This window comes from Microcebus murinus, chromosome 10, assembly GCF_040939455.1.
Source record: "Microcebus murinus isolate Inina chromosome 10, M.murinus_Inina_mat1.0, whole genome shotgun sequence".
NCBI lineage: Eukaryota > Metazoa > Chordata > Mammalia > Primates > Cheirogaleidae > Microcebus > Microcebus murinus.
Window position 1 is genome coordinate 24,209,327 of NC_134113.1, and position 20,163 is coordinate 24,229,489.

The following is a 20,163-nucleotide window of genomic DNA, read 5'->3' on the forward strand; positions in this document are numbered from 1 at the left end:
TCTCCATCTTGTATTTCTGTTCCTGGAAGCTTTGACAATAACTCTACCTTCACCCCAAGATGAAACTCTTATTTTCAAAAGTGGGTTTTCCCCCTCCCTCTCTCTCTGCCCCTTTATTTTCCATTTCTAGGATTCTCATCAGAATTAAATAAAAAAGACACCTTGGAGGACCCCAGGCAGACATTAGCCATTTCAGAAGACTCTTTTCACAAAAGTAGTGAAGGTAAAGTAGAGATTTGGGACTTCTGTCACAAAAATAAAACCCCAGAATGTGTACATCTCAAAGTGGAGATGGCAGACTTGGACTTACAAGTCAACCTGGGAATTAGAGGGTGGTGTCCATCCACCTCACCCTTAACCCTGGGAGCCAGGAGTTCTAGTTCTCTCTCTGACATTATTACAAATCTCAGAGAGGGGCACAGGTGGACAGGACAGGCAGAGAACCAGGGGACGAGGCCATGAACCACCCCAGCACACGTGCTGAGGGCCTTCCCCGCAGGGGCCCCTCGTTCCCCTGGCTCAGGCCTGCCTTCTGCAATCGACAGGCCATGCCCACGGCCCAGGAGAGCAGGCCAGTTACAACCAGGTGGCTGCCATTAGCTGGTGACTCAGAGAAGTAACTCTTGGGGAAAAACTGAGGTAGCTGTAACATGCCCACGATCAGCTCCAAGAACTCCTTCAACATGACCACCCTCTTAAGGTGGCATGAATCCCCTCCCTCCACTCTCCATCGTAACCGCACACCGGAGATGTGGCCCACTGAGCTGCTCTGTCTGGCTCCCGTGTTTTAACATTGTTTGGCTTGGAGAGGCCAACATTTAAATCTCAGCAGATGAAAAAAACAAGTACCCCTGTCTTCTCTTGAAAACCGCAAGATGGGAAGTCTGGGGCCAAGCTGGGGACGCTCCCATGAGAGGGGGGTGATCTCACCAGTTGCCTGGGTCCTTACTGGGCCACTTCCCGGCCTTCCCTGCATTCATTTGGGTTTGCAGCCCCCAAGACAGGCTGACTTTTGGGGATCTTTCCCCCCTTTATCCTGCTGCCAACCAGCCGATAAAGCTCAATTTGCCCACCCAGAAGTGACCCTGCTATGGCCCGATGCCCTATATGTTCTGCCAGCTGATTGAAAACACAAATTCTTTGGCTTGTGAAGCCAATTTGGATCCAGATTACTCAAGACATATCACTTTGCCTGAAGGAGAATCTGCAGTGGGTGATAGTGTCAATGTTCTCTTTGAAATCTTGAATATAGAAGTTACTTCATTTAAATAACACCCCTTAACAGTACTTTTTTATAGCATGTGTTAGGGAGCCAGATTTAAAAGCTAAGATGATAATTTAAGATGGTAGTGGGACCCATCTGCTTCCTCACCCATTTTTTTCCATCCTTCCTTCACTCACTGTCTATTTTGGGTGTCCTCAAACTTTTTAAACAGGGGGCCAGTTCACTGTCCCTCAGACCATTGGAGGGTCCGGCACACATTCCACACATGCACACTGTGGACACTAGATGAGTTGGCTGCTAAGCAGGACAGGCAGCGGTGGCAAAAACACCCGGCAGGCCGTATAAATGTCCTCGTCGGGCCGCATGTGGCCCGTAGGCCGTAGTTTGAGGACGCCTGGTCTATTTATTGGGGGCAAACGGTGTGTCAGGCACTCTTCAAGAGCTCGAGTAGACAGACAAATTAGACATATTTCTGCAGCCCAGAACTACACACGACCATGGAGTGATACAGCAGTGACAGACAGTGGGACTCTGGGGACAAAAGCCAAAAATGTGATCTCTGCCTAATGCATTTGGAAGAGTCTTTATAGACAAAGTCATACCTGAGCTGGGTTTTGAAGGAGCCTCCCAGGTGGCAGAGGGGGAGAGTGAGGCCCGCTGCAGTTTTAAGACAGAATAGCAGGAAGAGTGGTTGGAAGCCATAAAAGCACTGGTGTGAAGGCCGGGTGCGGTGGCTCATGCCTGTAATCCTAGCTCTCTGGGAGGCCGAGGCGGGCGGATTGCTCGAGGTCAGGAGTTCGAAACCAGCCTGAGCAAGAGCGAGACCCCGTCTCTACTATAAATAGAAAGAAATTAATTGGCCAACTAATATATATACAAAAAATTAGCCGGGCATGGTGGCGCATGCCTGTAGTCCCAGCCACTTGGGAGGCTGAGGCAGGAGGATTGCTTGAGCCCAGGAGTTTGAGGTTGCTGTGAGCTAGGCTGACGCCACGGCACTCACTCTAGCCTAGGCAAGAAAGCGAGACTCTGTCTCAAAAAAAAAAAAAAAAAAGCACTGGTGTGAAGAAACATGCCCAAGGGATAGGGTTTGGGGGACAGTGGATGAAGTGACTCAAAACCAGTTTCTACCACTTCTCAGTTTCAGACCAAGGTCAAGCCCAGACCTTGACGTGGGGGGAACAAGTGCACGCAGGTACGAGGGGAACCAGTGCCAGGTGACCTGTGTGTGGCAATGATTGGTCTCTCTCCAAGATGTAGTCATTAAAGTGCCCATCCCTTTTATTTTTTCTCTTAATTCAAAACGAACTGTGACTAGAAATATATATATATGATTAGGCAAAAGTAAAACCATAATGTGTATTTCACAATTGATGTCCCCAACTTGTGACCTTTAATAGTTGTAGCCTGCTTCTGACAAAGCACCCCACCCCCACCCCAGCCACTGTGCCTTTGATTTTACATTTATGCGTGGAACCCAATTTCACTAGGATAAAAGACCTCCATTTTCTATATGATTATAATTCTAATAATAAAATAATTTAAAAAAAAAAGAAATAATGGGTATATCTGTGCAGAAAAATGAATAACTTACAGCAAGTGACAAGAACTCATTTCTAATTACATGTTATTTCTTTCCACTCCACCATCACCAATGGCATGGACTTCACCTGGATATTTTGAACAGGAAAGTCACCCAGGAGGAAGTCCATTCTCACCCCAGAGAAAATGAAATCAGCCATATCAAAGTACAGTACATACTTGATTAACTCTCTTGGAAACTGTGAATGGTTTTTAGCAAATAACTCCTTTAGCCTGTCATCGACACAGATATCATGTATCCATGCCTGTTGTAACAGATACTGGAGCGAGTGGTGACATTCCTGTGTACTCCTGAGATCTCACGGGTCTCTCTGCATTCTTTGATAAGTACCTGCAACCACTGTTTGCAGAAACTACCTGCCCTCTGCATCTTGGGTCTTTGACTCTCAGCATCCTCTACCCTTTGGTTTATTAAACTATTCTGCTAGCCTAGCTGTTTGCAATTTCACCGTGTCACTTGAAATTGCTGCAATAGGACCATAAAGTATTTTATTTTTTATTTCTCCCCTTACGGGATTGTAGATTCATTTATCCTTATTATTTCAGAATTCGCTAGTTGTCAACCCTGGCAACTCCAAGGGAATTTTAAGAAAATATGTTGATGCATGGGACAGGTACACCTGCTCAGAGGACAGGATCTGGGCTGGCACTATAATCACAACAGGATCGGAGTTCTCATGACAATCACTGAGGGAAACAGACACAGTTTTCTCTGAATTCTAGGGGCCTGCGGGTTGTTCCACTTCTGTAGCATTTAGCAGTCACTCTTTTTTTTAATTAAATGTTTATCTTGAGATCATTGTAGATTCATGTGCAGTTGTAAGAAATACACAGGGAGATCCTATGTACCCCACACAGTTTCTCCCAACGGTAACATCTTGCAAAACTGTAATACAACAGCACAACCAGGACCTTAACATTGGTATAGAACATCGCCACAGGATTCTTCATGTCCCCTTATATAGCCACACCCATTTCCCCGTTCAGCCTCACCTTAACCCCTGGATGTGGCAATGCGGGCTGCTGTGGGTTTCTTAAAAATAAACTGACCTTACTTCATAGATGCACCTCAAATAATTGGTATCATATGGTAGGGCCCTTGCGTGTGGCCTCGCTGTTCGTGTCTGCCAGCTCTGCGGGGACCGAATCTGATGTTTTTTGCATACTCAGGGCATCCGTTGATTTCTGCAATCAGCAGTTCCCTTAAAAGACGAGACAGGCTATTGAAAAGAACAGTGTTACAGTTAGGTTCCAAAGACAATTTAGAAATGAAAGCAAATCTATTGACAGAAAATGGCTCAGAAATCATTTTCCTTTTCTTTTTTCTTTTACAGCCAGGCTGAAAGTATGGGTTCAGAAGACAGTTTGGACTTATTTTCAGATGATATGGACTTTGATTTGGTAACCAGATTATATTTCTTGATTTAAATATTGGTGAAAAGTATAGCTGCTCATTTCTTCTTATGAAATTACAATTTTCTATTTCAAATATTCCACAAACTTTCCAGAAGGAAATATGATTTTGATAGTGTTCTCCAATTGGATATATAGTCCATCTTTGTCATCAGACGTTTTATGAAAAATAAATGTCTACTAGAAGGTAATAACTTAGGAGATAGATGCAATCTACAGTCTTCCTGTAAAAATAGCCACTTTCTCATTGCTTATCATTTTATTGGAGCTTGAGATGTGCTGTGTACTGAACTGTAAGTAAATAGGCCTCCAATAAAGCAGCCCTATATTGCTGTAAGATTGACTTTGAGCTAACCCCACCCTAAATACAACCGCTGAAACTCAAAAGGAACAAAAACCATCATCTATTATTGTATATTATACAACTTTACCCAAGTCACCTTTTTAAAAAATTGTGGTGACTGGGCAAGGTGGCTCATACCTGTAATCCTAGCACTCTGGGAGGCCAAGGCGGGAGGATCACTTGAGCTCAGGAGTTTGAGACCAGCCTGAGCAAGACCGAGACCCCGTCTCTACTAAAAATAGAAAAAATTAGCTGGGTGTGGTGGCATATGCCTGTAGTCCTAGCTACTTGGGAGGCCGAGGCAAGACCATTGCTTGAGCCCAGGAGTTTGAGGTTGCTGTGAGCTAGGCCGACGCCACGTGTCTCTAGACAGGGCAACAGAGTGAGACTCTGTTTCAAAAAAAAAAAAAGGCCGGGCGCGGTGGCTCACGCCTGTAATCCTAGCTCTCTGGGAGGCCGAGGCGGGCGGATTGCTCAAGGTCAGGAGTTCAAAACCAGCCTGAGCAACAGCGAGACCCCGTCTCTACTATAAATAGAAAGAAATTAATTGGCCAACTGATATATATATAAAAAATTAGCCGAGCATGGTGGCGCATGCCTGTAGTCCCAGCTACTCGGGAGGCTGAGGCAGAAGGATCGCTCGAGCCCAGGAGTTTGAGGTTGCTGTGAGCTAGGCTGACGCCATGGCACTCACTCTAGCCTGGACAACAAAGTGAGACTCTGGCTCAAAAAAAAAAAAAAAAAAAATTGTGGTTAAAAAACCCCCACATAACATAAAATTTACCATCTTAACCATTTTGAGTGGGCAGTATGGTAGTGTTAACTATTTGCATATTGTTGTGGAACAGATCCGCTAGAACTTTCTTATCTTGCAAAAGTGAAACTCCACACCCTTTAAACACCACCCCCCAGCCCCCACCCCATGCATAGCCCCTCACAACCACTATTCTACTTTCTTTCCTTTTTTCGGTTTTAGATAGGGTCTCACTCTGTGTTCCCCCAAACCCCCACCCCACCCCCACCCCCAGGCTGGAGTGCAATGGGGTCAGCCTAGCTCACAGCAACCTCAAAATCCTGGGCTCAAGAGATCCTCCTGCCTCAGCCTCCCAAGCAGCTGGGACTAGAGGCGTGCACCATCATAACCAGATAATTTTTTAATTTTTTGTAGATATGGGAGGGTCTCACTATTTGCCTAGGCTGGTCTTGAACTCCTGGCCTCAAGCAATCCTCCCCCCTTGGCCTCCCAAATTGCTAGGATTACAGGCTTGAGCCACCGTACCTCGACCCACTATTCTACTGTCTGTTTCTGGGAGTTTGACTGCTTTAGACACCTCATAAGTGGAAACATGCGGTTTTTGTCTTTTTGTGACTGTCCTATTTCACCTAGCATAAGGTCCCCAAGGTTTGCATATGTTGTAGCATATGACAGGAATTCCTTTGTAAGACTGAATAATATTCCATTGTCTGTATAGACCACATTTTCTTTAGCCATTCACCTGTCCATTTAGGTTGCTTCCATGTCTTGGCTATTGCAAATAATGATGAACAGGGGTGTGCAAATACCCAAGTCATTTTTTTAAAAAATTGCTTAAAGTAATACATACTTAATCTTAAAAATTTGGAAAATATAAAATAATTAAAATGTGAGGAGATAATGACCTTCACTGAGCCTTCTGCATTCTCTTCCTTCTCTCTGCCTTTCCCTTTCACTTCTTCCTGCTCTCGCCTCCTCTTCTTCCCTATTCCCTCTTCTTTCTCTTTTCCTCATCCTCTTCTTCCATCTTTCCTTCCCCTTCCCCTCTCCAATTCCTCTCATCTGTTCCCAGCACCCAAAATGTCCTCTTCCGGAGAGCCGGCTCTCATTCGGAAAGAGGCAAGGCTCCCAGGCAATTCTCTAGCCATGTCTCCCTTGTAATCGGAACAGAATTCCTTTACTCCACTGTGTTTTCTGCATAACTCACATGCACACATGTAGCATATTTTTAAGTGAGTTATATTCTTCATTACTGATTGATTAGGACCCCGTGCTATATTTCAAAGAACCAGAAGAGTTGCTTCAAGTCCTCACAGAGCTGGAAGAGCAGAATCTTACTTTGGTCCAATATTCCCAAGATGTAGATGAAAATCTTGATGATGTAAACAAAAGAGAAAAAGTTATAAAGGATAAAATGTAAGTCATTAAAAACAAGTCAATTTATTCCATTAAGCAATTTCCAACTAGAATCTGGGTCCAGCTTATTTACAGGTGGCTCTTCCTCGTGGTCTCTCTGGATTCAGGCTGGGGGTTTTATTAATAAGAGTTTGCATTGCAGGGTGTAAAAGGTAGAAGCTACATTTACACAGAATCGATGGGCTTTAGTTTAGTTTTGTCCCTACTTTCTTTAACTTGGTCAAAATATTTTCCTAGATAGTAATAATAAAAGATAGTCTAAAAAACTAAAAATAATTCAAATGGTACCTACAGCCTTAATTTTAGTCTAGTGTAGCTTTCACGCTGTCACTTGGCTAACTCTCGTTTCCTTAATCAAATCATGCTTTGGATGATAATGCTAATATATGCATTTTTCCTGGCTGTGACTCTCAGCAAAATAATAATCTCATAATTTTTGCAATTAAATCTTGTATCATGTTAGAATGTACATATCAATATATTGGGGGTATTACAGAAAGGATTTCTGTCTGGGAAAAGTGGCTGGATTTGATGACTCACAAAATTCCTTCCTATTCTAAAATGTTATATTATCACAACTGAAAAAGTTTCGAATCACAGAGAATGGATCTTTTTATCTACTCATTATAAAAAGGTGTAAAGCCTTTTCAGATCAGTTTTCTGGGCCAGAAGATGGCAATCTTCTTAAACAATAGGTCAAAGTACATTTAACTTCAGAACAAATTAATTTTGTTCTGACAGTGTATGGTGCCCCCCTCCCCCCGCCCCGGCCCCAGTATGATTTTCTGGGACAGGGTGGGCACAAAAGGGCAGAAAGAGAAGATCTATGTCAGACTTTATCTGCAGAGGATCCTTATCAGAATCTCTAAGCCAGTGAGGTAGGAATCTCTATTTCCCTTTGGCTCTCCAGATACTCTGATGATCAGGTTTGAGAATACTGACATTCCTAGATCACACCACAACTTGGGTTCCTGACACCTCAACTCTGCTCCTCCTTGTTTGGGGGATGCAAGGGAAGTGACAAAAATAGGGGAGAGGAAGAAAATGCCTTCTGATGGAAGTTAAAAGCAGAGTTTTGTACATTTATTTTTCTCATTTTAACTTGAAAAGTTGTGGGTCTTCTGGCAATGTCTTCAAATATGCACTAATGTTAGGCTCGATAGGTATAAGATGTTGACATATGATTGGAGTTCCCAACTGATGGCTATTTCTCTAAACCACAAATTTCTGATGAGGGTCTCTTTCTTCTTTTGCAATAGAAATACCAACATAGACTTTCTTTTGGAGCACAAGGAACTGCTTAAGGCTAACTGTGAGAGAGAAGAGGAAAAAGCAGCAGAATTGGAATTAAGGTCCCGGCTATTTAGTTTTGGAGAGTTTAATTCAGATGCTCAGGTAATCTTTCTTTGCCTACAGGAATTTTCTTTTGCCTCACGATAACAATAATTTGCATTCCCTGTGTACTAAGCATTTGAATGGAGGAGTTACAGCAAACCACAGGTCCCAGTTTGATAAGGGAAGTGAAGAACCAGCTTGGCATTATCTTGCTAGCAGGTAACAGTCAATTGACACAGACAGAAAGCATTCAAATTGGCAGTGGGGTTCTCTTACAACATTGCTGTAAGTATTACAAACCATGATATTGAGGTTTTCCCCTATGAATACATTTCTTTTAGTCAGAGTGTATACATATGAAGTAGTTCACTGTCTGTGATCATTTTGGTGGTAATTCAAGAAGCAAGTAATTAACAGAGGAAGCAGTGAATCAGCACAATTAACGGTGAATCAAGACTGAATGGAAAATTTGCTCAACACTGAGCCTATAATAAATTTCAGCTTCTTTGGGCCTGCGTAGAGAAGACTCATTATCAAAGCACCAGGGACATGTGCTAGTACATTATTTACTGAGGAGTGCACCTCCCCTGGGTGGATGCAAACCCCTCGAGGTCAGGGATTGCCTTACCATTCTTAGCTCAGTTTAATGTCCCCATAAAGTGGGTGTTCAATAAATGTTTGTTGAATGAATGATTAGGTTAGTTTTCAGACCCACAACAAGCTCCATCTAACAATGGTTTCTTTGTAAAAACCTCAAATGAAATAAATACAAATTCAAAGCTAATATGTGGGGCTACTATCACATTTATGAACTTGATTTCCAAACAGAGGTAGATTTAGGGGAACTATATGAGAAAAAGATGACTGTCCTCCCCTCCCCACAGGTGGGCAGGGTTACCAAAGACAAGAGCCGTTTATGGATCCTACACACACACACATTTCCTAGGATGCTATAGCACCCTGAGTTAGCAGGGGATAGGGTTGTGCATTGCTAGAGCAAGAAGCGCGATGACAGCCACCTTTCAGTTCAGTGCTGTTTTTTTAAACTACCCCCCCCCCTTTTCTTTACTCTGGTAAAATATACATAACATAAAATTTACCATATAACCATTTTAAGTGTACAATTGAAAGGCATTAAGTACATTTGCAATGTTGTATAACTATCACCACTATTTCCAGAACTTTCTCATCTTTTCAATATAATATTTAGACTCTTAAGCATTTTTAAATGTACAATTCAGTAGTGTTCAGTACATTCATTGTTTTGCAACCATCTCCAGAACTCTTTTTCGTCTTGCAAAACTGAAACTCTTTACCCAGTGAACAATAACTCCCCATTCGTCCCTCCCCCAGCCCCTGACAACCACCACTCTACTTTCTGTCTCTATGAATTTGACTATTCTAGGTACCTGATATAAGGTACAGTGGAATTGTACAGTATTCATTCTTTGGTGTCTGGCTTATTTCACTTAGCATAATGTTTTCAAGATTCATCCATGTTGTAGCATGTATCAGAACTGCATTCCTTAAAAAGGCTGAATAATATCCCATTGTATGTATATGCTACATTTTGTTTATCCATTCATCTGTTCATCTGTTGATGGACACTTTGGTCATTTCCATCCTTCAACTTGGTTTCAAATAATTCTGAACGTGACTGACATGCAAAATGTCAGATAAATATTCACGATTGCTCTTCCCCATCTGCCCCACCCCTACCAAGCCCCTTTCATCCAAGTTTAGGGCTTTGTATTTAAAAAATGGCATTTTCAATACAGTTAGGCAACCAGATTCCTAAACAGAGAAGGTAGAATTGATCTGAAAATTACTTTTTTAAAGACTAGCCATAAAATTTTGGTCACGAGTGTAAATTTGGCATTCATGTATTATACACTCTGGGGAAATGGGGCTGATGAGTCCTAGTGTCTCCTAGAAACACAAAATGTGGGATGTGGACAGGGAGGTAGAGCAGGACAATGGGGAAGGAAGAGTATTCTTAGAATTCGCCTGCTTCTCCTCCCATGTTTGTTCGGATCTCAAAATGCAGAAAACATAATCCTTTATGAGTAAACATAGTTGTGCCCAATTTTTTAAAGTTTCTTCTTCAGCTTTATTGAAGCATATTTGACATATCTAATTTTGATATTCATAATTATCACAGTTACTTTGGAGCTACAACTGTGAAATGCATGTTTTATTCTTTTAAAAACTTTCCCACTCCCAGCTGTATTTAGTCCCCTAAACATTTTTTCCTTGATCCATTATTTTACTTTTAAAATTTTAAATTCCAGGCCTGGCGTAGTGGCTTACACCTGTAATCCTAGCACTCTGGGAGGCCAAGGCGGGTGGATCTTTTGAGCTTAGGAGTTCGAGACCAGCCTGAGCAAGAGCGAGACCCTTGTCTCTAGAAAGAAATTAGCTGGACAACTAACAATATATAGAAAAAATTAGCCAGGCATGGTGGTACATGCTTGTAGTCCCAGCTACTCAGGAGGCTGAGGCAGGAGGATTGCTTGAGCCCAGGAGTTTGAGGTTGCTGTGAGGTAGGCCAACACCCTGGCACTCTAGCCTGGGCAACAGAGTGAGACTGTTTAAAAAAAAAAATTAAATTCCAGTATAATGTACTGTTGAAAAGTGCACAAATCATAAGTGTAACCCTCAAGGAATTTCCTCAAAGCAAACATAACTTTGTACTACCCCCCAGATCTGGGAATAGATTGTTATTGGTTCCCCCCACCAAACCATCCTCATGCCCTCTTCCAGCCTTTACTGTCCCTCTTTACCACTATCCTGACTTCTCTCACCACCAATTAGCTTTCCTGGTTTTGAACTTTCTAGAAATGGAATCATGTAACATGTCTGGTTTCTTTCTCTCAACATTATGTTTGTGAGATCACCCATATTGCTTTGTGTAGCAGTTGTTGGTTCATTTTCATTGAACATGAAATGGAACATAAGCTATTCCATTGTTCAATTCACAGAATGTTTATCTCTGCTTTTATTGCTCTTTTGCATGGGAAGCTGACCAGGTTCAATTGGGAGAGTTGTGCAGTCAGCATGCAGCAGAATGTGATATGCATTAGAATTAGAATACAGAATCCTTGAGTTGGAAAGGACTTTCAGAGACAACTAGATATTAGTCCCCATTCCCTTTCCAGTTTTGATACAGGGAGTCTTACTAAATGTTGCTCTGGTCAAATCACTTCCCATTCACTGTTGAAAGGCGTCTGAATTCTCACCAGTCTTCCATAATCCTGCCCCACTGTGCTTCCTGAGGACTCCAGAGCCCCCAAAAGCCCTTGCAGCCTCCCTTGGCAGTGCTTCCTCGGAGCTGTCCCGGGCTGGGCCTGCCATCTGGTGGCAGTTCCAGGGATTGGGCTGAAACGTCCCTTCTCTCTCATCAGTAGGCTGTGCCTTGTTCTTCCTTTCTCTTAGCCCCTTTTGCCCTTGTGAAGTCCAGGCCGGGTCTTCAATCTCTCTTTCATATATGAGTTATCTTCTTTAATTTCATTCTCCTCTCCTATCTCTGGTTCTTTTTTTTTTTTTTTTTTTTGAGACAGAGTCTCGCTTTGTTGCCTAGGCTAGAGTGAGTGCTGTGGTATCAGCCTAGCTCACAGCAACCTCAAACTCCTGGCTCAAGCAATCCTTCTGCCTCAGCCTCCCAAGTAGCTGGGACTACAGGGATGCGCCACCATGCCCGGCTAATTTTTTTATACATATATATATTAGTTAGCCAATTAATTTCTTTCTATTTATAGTAGAGACGGGTCTCACTCTTGCTCAGGCTGGTTTCGAACTCCTGACCTCAGCAATCCGCCCGCCTCCGCCTCCCAGAGAGCTAGGATTACAGGCGTGAGCCACCACGCCTGGCCTATCTCCGGTTCTTAAGAAAACAATTCTTCTCATCTTTTTCTCTTCTGTTTGGTGAGGGAACTTTAAAAAAAAGAAAAAGAAAAAAAGAGAAGACATCCTAAAAAGCTACTGCCCATTCATCTCTAAAGCTCTAAGTGTTCAAGAGATTTATCAACTAGAAACCCTTCTCATATTAAAGTTTTTTCTCAAAACCAGTTTTCATTACATTTTTAAAGTATTTTTTCTGCTTTATTAGTGACTTATGTTGCAGCAGTATTGTTTTTCCACATGGAATGTACAATATTTCAGCCCCTAATGGTTACTTTTTTTCTGTTTTCTTCGAAAAAGACATGTTTCTAAAAAAGATGTGTTGTTATATAAATAGGAGACACACTAAGCGCTATGTTAGGAAGGGACAAAAGGGGATTTGTGGCAAATAGGACTTTTGGTTTTTTTCTGTTATTTTGTATTTCTCTAAGTTTTCTAAAAAGAGTGTATTTTTAACATAAATAGGAACTGTTTTAAGTGTTACATTAGAGAGAAAAAAGGGGCTTTATGCTAAATAGGACAATCAGATAGCTTGTTAAACTAGGAGGTAGGAGAGACACTGTTGGAAGTACTTTTGGTATCAGATCTTGGCTTATAATTAAGTTTGATGCTTCCGTAAGGAGTCTGTGGTTCCAGGAGGGGCTTCCCATGGCTCCAGGAGCCACATCTGTCTTGAGTGTGTCACTTGTCCTTGGCTTTATGGTGATTCTCATCTTCTTGAGCAGAAGCGGGAATCTGGGCAGAATGTTGCCCAGAAAAAGATTCACATTGCCCAGCAGTTTGTTGAGCTCCTCTTAGCTGTGAATGCCCTGCTAAGAGTGGAGAAAGAGGATGACAATTTTCTTGTGGACCCAAGACATGTTACCCACCAGCTCAAGAATATCTGCCAGCAGTAAAAATCGTGCAGTGTCGAGGTACAGGTATCAGCAAGGTTTGGCCTAAGCTTCTGTTTAGACTGGAATACTGCAGTGGCTTCCCAATAGAGAGAGTGAAAATTAAACTCCTAAAAAGGCTTACAAAGCCAGCCTGGGAATCTGTTTGCTTGCAATTTTTTTTTCTGAGAATGCATTTAGTCATTTATTCAGCAAACATTTATTAAGTGCATAGTTAATGTGCAAAGCACTGTTTTAGATGTAAGTGTAAGCATAAGCACATCCTCCAGGAGCTTACAGCCTAGATGGAGAGGTAAAACATGTATGCAAATACTATCACACAGGATGATTATAGTTTACAATAGAGTAATACATGCAAAAAAAGGAGGGTCACATATCATGCCAAAAGGAAATGCATCAGAATGGCAAAAAAGGGTTTATATGTTTATGTTGCCTCTACTTGAATGCTGAAGAGAATCAAATATACAAAAACATTCAAGCAAAAAGATATTCCATCTTATAATTACTTTTTATACCTAGACCTAAATATATTAAAAAAAAAATCCAAAGTGTTACTATAGTAATGATCTGACTATATGAAATAGAGTAAATATCACTGCTGCATTTTCTTACTGGTCATTTTCTATGTCATATTAAAGCTTTTCTTTTAAAAAAGGATAAACAGTAGCATATAAAGGTCTTTTCATTGTACTATAGTAAAATGGAATTTTACACTTATTGAATAAGCAACCAAATAGTGATGTGTTTTCTGCTCTTGTCTTCTTATACTCAGGAAAAACTGATAGATTCACTTAGTAAAAAAATTAATCAAGTGTACAAAGTCTGCATTGGAGATAGTGAGGTTGGCAGCCTTACCGCAGTTCAAAAGCTGGTAAAAGTAGAGTCTCGTCTGGGGGAACTGAGTGACCTCATTGAAGGCATTCCCAAAGACAGCATGGAGGCAATTGAGAGAATTAAACAGAAAGAACGGCGGCAAAGGTACATCTTATAATATAAATATAGTGAATTACTTAATGAGCAGCTATTTTTGTGTGGATTCCACAAATTTTTAGCACGTCTCTCTTGTATGGCGAGGACTGGCAAATAGGGATGCAGTGGGAAGAAGCCAAACCCAGACCTGCGTTCTTCCTAGAGCTGTTATTTAGTGTGGGAGACACATTCATCAAATATTCTTATTAAATGTCATTACCAATTGTAATGAGCACTGTGAAGGAAAGGACTGAGTGAAAGAGAGTTCACCAGAGGCAAGTGACCTAGTTTGGGATGGTGAGAAGGCCCTTTTAGCCTGGAAAAGCAAATCTTGAGGGTGAACACACAAATCATATGCAAATTTTTGAAGAGCTATCATGTAGAAAGAGAATTATACTTGTGGTGAATGACCCAAGGCATAGAATTAGGAGCCCTACATTGGAAAACTACAGGGAGACTCAATTTATGAAGGAATTGTTTGAAAGAGCCACACAACAAGGTTTTCCTCTGTGCACAACTGCCAAAACTTACACAGCATTTATAAATTTATTCCTCAAAATAATCTCACAAGGATTATCATCTCTGAAACACCCCCACCCTCCATATCTTTGCATAGTTTAGGGCCTTTCAGACTAGGTCAGGCACAAGTTCAGGGTATCATTGCCATAAGCTGAGGCCTTTCAGAATGCACTGATTTACAAATTTCCACACCAAATTAAATAAGAATTATGCACATACAGTTGTCCCTCTGCAGAGGATTAGTTCCAGGACCCCCAAGGATACCAAAATCTTCAGATACTCAAGTCTTGTATATAAAATGGCACATTCGCATATAACCTACCCTGTATACTTCATCTCTAGATAACTTATACTTAATACCATGTACATGCTAAATAGCTACTGTTCTGTATTTTTAAAATTTGTATTTTTTATTGTTTTTTTCCCCAAATATTTTCAACCTGCACTTGTTTGAATCCCGACATGTGCGACTGTGGGTACAGAGGGCCAATTGTACTAGTTTGAGACAATGATTATAAATATAACATGACCCCTAGCACAATGTGGCACATAGGAAATGTTTACAAGTGGGATAATGTTTATGTAATAGCAAACAACACCTCGGGAGGCAGACTAGTACTATGGCTACCAGCATGGGCATGAAACTGTGCCTAAGTGGGTTCAATTCAGGTCCACCTATTTATGACTTTGAGACCTGCCTGAGGAACCTAGCAAGATCTCATCTCTATTTAAAAAAAATAACAATAATTTTTAAAAAGCCAGGCATGGTAGTACATGCCTGAAGTTGCAGCTACTCAGGAGGCTGAGGCAGGAGGATCTCTTGAGCTCAGGAGTTCGAGGCTGCTGTGATATGATTGGGCCACTTCTCCCTAACTTGGGTGACAGAGCAAGACTCTCTCTAAAAAAAAATTCTAAAGGACATTACTGCTTCCGTAAAATGACCTCAGTATGGCTGATTAGACTAACACTTGCATTTTTTACAGTAGCAAACATATTCTCATCAAAGTGTAATTGCAACTTATTTTCAGTAGTGATACACAAATGTAATTCTAATTATATCCATTCTTATTAAAAAGAGAATTTTAGTTGATTTTCCCCATGGTTTGGAGGCACCTAACATAGCAGCCAATTTTGCATAAAAAGTGCTCAGTAAATATTATTTCCATCCCCTAGTATATAACCTGAGACTTACGATATAATTACATAGGCCCATAAAATAGCTATCACTTACTGAGTACCTATTCCTCACCATCTTCTACTAGATAGGCTGCATAGCTTATCTCATTTAATTTTTCCCTCATAAAGGAAAGAGAAAATAAGACAAATAGCATTTCTTGCTCTTGAAAACATTGTTCAAAAAGATTAACTAGAAAGTACACTTTTGTGGCAATTCATTGAGCTATATTGTGATTTGTGTACTTTTCTGTAATGTATGCCACACTTTAATGGTGAAACAAAATTTCTTCTGATTTCAAAACTTTGTTGTTGAGATTTACCTATTTAAAAGCTGTTGTTAGGAAGTGTCATTTTCATTTAACTGTAAAGGTCTTATATTTAGATAGTTCATTATCAAACAGTAATAACATAGATCCTTTATACTTTCTATGGTTTGTAAGAATTTTCTTCCCTCTTGTGACAGGTTGCGTGATGAGAAAATGAGAGAAAAACTAAGACACCAGGAGGAAAGGCTAAAAGCTGCTCTGGAAAGGGCAGTATCACAACCAAAGAAAAAGGTTTGTGTTTTGCTATTAGTATCAATAGATCCAGACATATCAGTATGTGAGTTTCTCTGTGGTGCAAAACAAATACCTTATTTTTCTAACTTACCCAGTTTAAATTTCAGTAAAATAATCTTTCTCACTCACAGCTTCAATTGGTTTTCTTTGGTTCCTTGATACTTTCAGAATAATTCCAATTACTGGGCCTAAAGTTCTCAATTAGATCCATTTTTTAGTAAAAGAAGCCGCTTCCCTCTCCTTTTTTCTTTAGCCCTAGGTTCAAAAAAATCAGAGAATTTTTTAAGAGTTTTTTTGAATAGGCTATACAAGCATATGGTTCAAAGCTAAAAAGACACAAATACTCAGTGAAGTCCATCTTCTTCAGTTCCCCTCCCTGGAGGCAACCACTGTTAACGGTATCATCTGCATCCTCCTGGAAATATTCTATGTATTTGTATATTTATTCTTTTTCTTTACAAATAGTAGCTATGAAGCTTGCTTCTTTAAATCAATGGTTTAGAGATAGTAAATCCAGGGAATTACATAAACCTGGAAAGGCCTTCTAATTCCCATTTTGTAAAGGCAATGAGATTGATAGTTGATGTTAAAATGATTTGCCAAGAGTCACTTCTAATTTAGCAGCAGAATCAAGACCAGAAGCCAAGGTTCTTTATATTGCAAGATTACCTGTCCAATCAGAAGTTTGGGACTTGGCAGTCGCTGAGTCCATGTGGCCATTACTTCCACACAGGATAAAGGAGGGCCTGTATTTTTTATTTATTATTTATTTCAGCATATTATGGGGGTACAAATGCTTAGGTTGCATATATTGCCCTTGCTCCCCTTCCCCCTCAGTGAGAACTTCAGGTGTGTCCATCCCCCAGGTGGTGTGCATCACACTCATTATGTATGTATACACCCATCCCCTCCCCTCCACCTGCCCGATACACGATAAATGTTATTCCTGTATGTCCACTTAGGTGTTGATCAGCTAATACCAATTTGCTGGTGAGTACATGTGGTGCTTGTTTTTCCATTCTTGGGATACTTCACTTAGTAGAATGGGTTCCAGCTCTATCCAGGAAAATAAAGGAGGGCCTTTAGTTTCTATATGCCACTCTCCTTCTTTGGGGTAGGGTCTGAAATATATTCCAGGGAGACAATCTCATGGTTACCTGCAAAGCTTATGTGGACATTGATTCTTACCATAATAACAGCTGACACATAGTAAGTGCTTATTACTATGTACTTTACAACCAGTCTCTTAAAGAACTTGAAAAAACTTCTAAAGTGTAACTGCTAATATGTACCAAGTCAAAAAGTGATTACCTTAAGGTATTTTATTTAAATAAGTATTTTACCTTAAAAGGAATCTGTATTTATCTAGTTCAGTTCTGCCTTTGAAGACTTTCCTCACCTATCCTCTCCCCCTAAGGGAGAATTAACCATTCATCAACCCACCAAACTGAAATTATTTTTTAGTAAACTCATCTTTTTGTTGCCCACGCTAGAGTGAGTGCCATGGCGTCAGCCTGGCTCACAGCCACCTCAAACTCCTGGGCTCAAGCAATCCTGCTGCCTCAGCCTCCCAAGTAACTGGGACTACAGGCATGTGCCACCATGCCCAGCTAATTTTTTATATATATTTTAGTTGGCCAATTAATTTCTTTCTATTTTTTTATAGTAGAGACGGGGTCTCACTCTTGCTCAGGCTTGTTTTGAACTCCTGACCTTGAACAATCCTCCTGCCTCGGCCTCCCAGACTGCTAGGATTATAGGCATGAGCCACCGCGCCAGCTGGTTATAAATTTTATGACCTTTGTATCCCCAATGCCTGGCATATCAGTGGCTACTGAATAAATGCTTATTAACAGACTAAAAATGAGCATAAAAATTAAAACTGGAAAAAAATGGTTATCTGATAAATCAACAATATACAATGACCTCTGCTTTGTTTACTCAGGACACTTCATCATTGCTAATTTTCAGACAGTATTAAAAAGGTTACCAAAGATCTTTACGGTTAAAAATTCTGACATTAGGGGCACGGTGGCTCACGCCTATAATCCTAGCACTCTGGGAGGCTGAGATGGGAGTATCACTTGAGCTGAAGTGTTTCAGACCAGCCTAAGAGTGAGATCCCAACTCTACTAAAAATAGAAAAATTAGCTGGGTATGCTGGCACACGCCTACTGTAGTCCCAACCATGCCGGAGGCTGAGGCAGAAGGATCCGTTCAGGAATTTGAGATTGCTGTGAGCTAGGCTGACAGAGCAAGACTCTGTCTCAAAAAAAAAAAATTCTGACATTAGAAAAGGAATTCAGGTACTCCAGTTCCCCCAGGACACTTTTGTTGTTAAATGAAGGGGAAGGTGCTATTGTTATTTATATTCTCTTAAGGCCAGGAATGTTAAGAAGCCTGCAATGCAAGGCACAGTCTTAAATGAGAAGTGTCCTGTCTAAAACATCAATATTGTCCCTTTCAAGACGAGTGGAGATGTCCTATCAAATCTCATGTCTAACAGTATGTAGTTTCCTCATCTATACATTTAATTTTTACAAAAATTCAGCTATAAAAGCAAACAAAAACAAGGAGGGTAGGAAATCCCAAAACAAAAAGGAAAAAAAAAAAGTAGTGATATATTTGAGTATATATGCCCCAGAGAAAATAAATACGTGTGAACTCGGAATTTCCCTAAATCTCTCCTGGTGGGAACACCTCCAAGAGCCAACAGTAATACTAATGTTAAGAAGACAGTAAAGTTTTCTGATGTTTTCATTTAACAAGATTTCTCAATGCAACTGGCTATGGGACTAAGAAATGAAATGCTGTCCTCCAACATGGTGCTTTTCTAGGCTGACCACATTTGAACCATATGCTATTTGATGACCTTACCTAAATCTCCCCACTTTGCCATAAAACCTAACTGCTTTCTTCTACAGACTATGAGTGTACAAATTTGCCTAGCATGTTAGACATCCATTGGGTTATCAAAACCTTTTAACTGTGACTACTTAGTATTTTAAGCCATATTATTCCTTGTAAAAATCAAGTTAATATTGATATTTCACATAGTTCAATAGAAAATGGTTAAGCTCGAGAATATTAAGTATTTTGTTTTTCTTTTGTTTCAGTTGGGAAGACGACTTGTCTATCGTTCAGTACCTCCATCTGATAACAAACACAAACTAATTTTAGTCAGTGACACAAGAGCAAAAACACAAGAGGAAGAATATTTTTTTACTTGAGAAGGAGCAGTAAGACATTCATTGCCAGAATGCTTTAGGTATATTTTGTTGATTTTGGCTTTCAGTAATGGCAACATTCTGCCCCATATTCTGCCTAATCAATTTGAGGAAGACAGGCCCTTATTCTAAGGGCTACAGGATTGAGTTATTTTCTATTGTTGAAACCTTTCAGTATTTATATCGTAAAAGTATTACTCTATATAGCTAAACATTTATATCTACACTTTGAGTTGTCCCAGTTGGGGATACAAATCCAAAGATAGTTTATTGATAAAACTATATGATAAATGGCCACTGAAGTTAATAATGGCCATTTTCTGACAACATGAGGATTTAAATGATATATTTTTTCAATCCTTTTACAGGGAAGTTCATAGCATTTGGTTATCACTATGGAATACACATTTTAACAATGTACAACTCTAAAATATCCAAGGGATTTTAAACTTAAGTGAAAACCACTAGATTATGGTCTAGAACATAACTTTGAAACTGGTTTTTATTTCACATTAAGTTCTCTTCAGAAAAATTCTGAACAAACTATATGTATGCCGTCAACCTAAACGTCAGTCCACAATTTCGGTTGTACCCTGTCTCCACAATCATTTTAATTTACAGATGATGTATCAATTTTAGCTATAATATGTACATTTATCTTATATCGATATAGAACATGTAATTTATTTACTAAGTAGAATAATACAGTATATATTAATACTAAGAAAATGTTTAACTTTACACATGTAAAGAGTGGCTCAAAAATAACTTTAAAAGAAAAAGTTGTTTTTAAAAGGTCTCAGTTAATATATAATTACAAGAAAAGGTCTA

The 20,163-nt window shown here is 40.2% G+C and overlaps 1 protein-coding gene across 2 annotated transcripts in view; it reads left to right on the forward strand.

Annotated features, from left to right (window-relative positions):
- CCDC38 (coiled-coil domain containing 38) overlaps nt 1–19,570 on the forward strand; it is a 41,103-nt gene extending 21,533 nt beyond the window's left edge. Inside the window, exons 9-16 of one of the 2 annotated variants that reach the window (XM_020287911.2) lie at nt 131–223; nt 2,913–2,973; nt 4,162–4,228; nt 6,602–6,753; nt 8,013–8,148; nt 13,654–13,859; nt 16,009–16,102; nt 19,222–19,570. In XM_020287911.2, coding sequence (XP_020143500.1) covers nt 131–223; nt 2,913–2,973; nt 4,162–4,228; nt 6,602–6,753; nt 8,013–8,148; nt 13,654–13,859; nt 16,009–16,102; nt 19,222–19,335 — 923 coding nt within the window. In that variant the 3' untranslated portion in view covers nt 19,336–19,570. Of the gene's footprint in view, nt 1–130; nt 224–2,912; nt 2,974–4,161; nt 4,229–6,601; nt 6,754–8,012; nt 8,149–13,653; nt 13,860–16,008; nt 17,671–19,221 lie in introns of those variants that run through there. The other variant, XM_076007092.1, reaches the window with a different exon arrangement.
- Nucleotides 19,571–20,163: the final 593 nt, after the last annotated feature.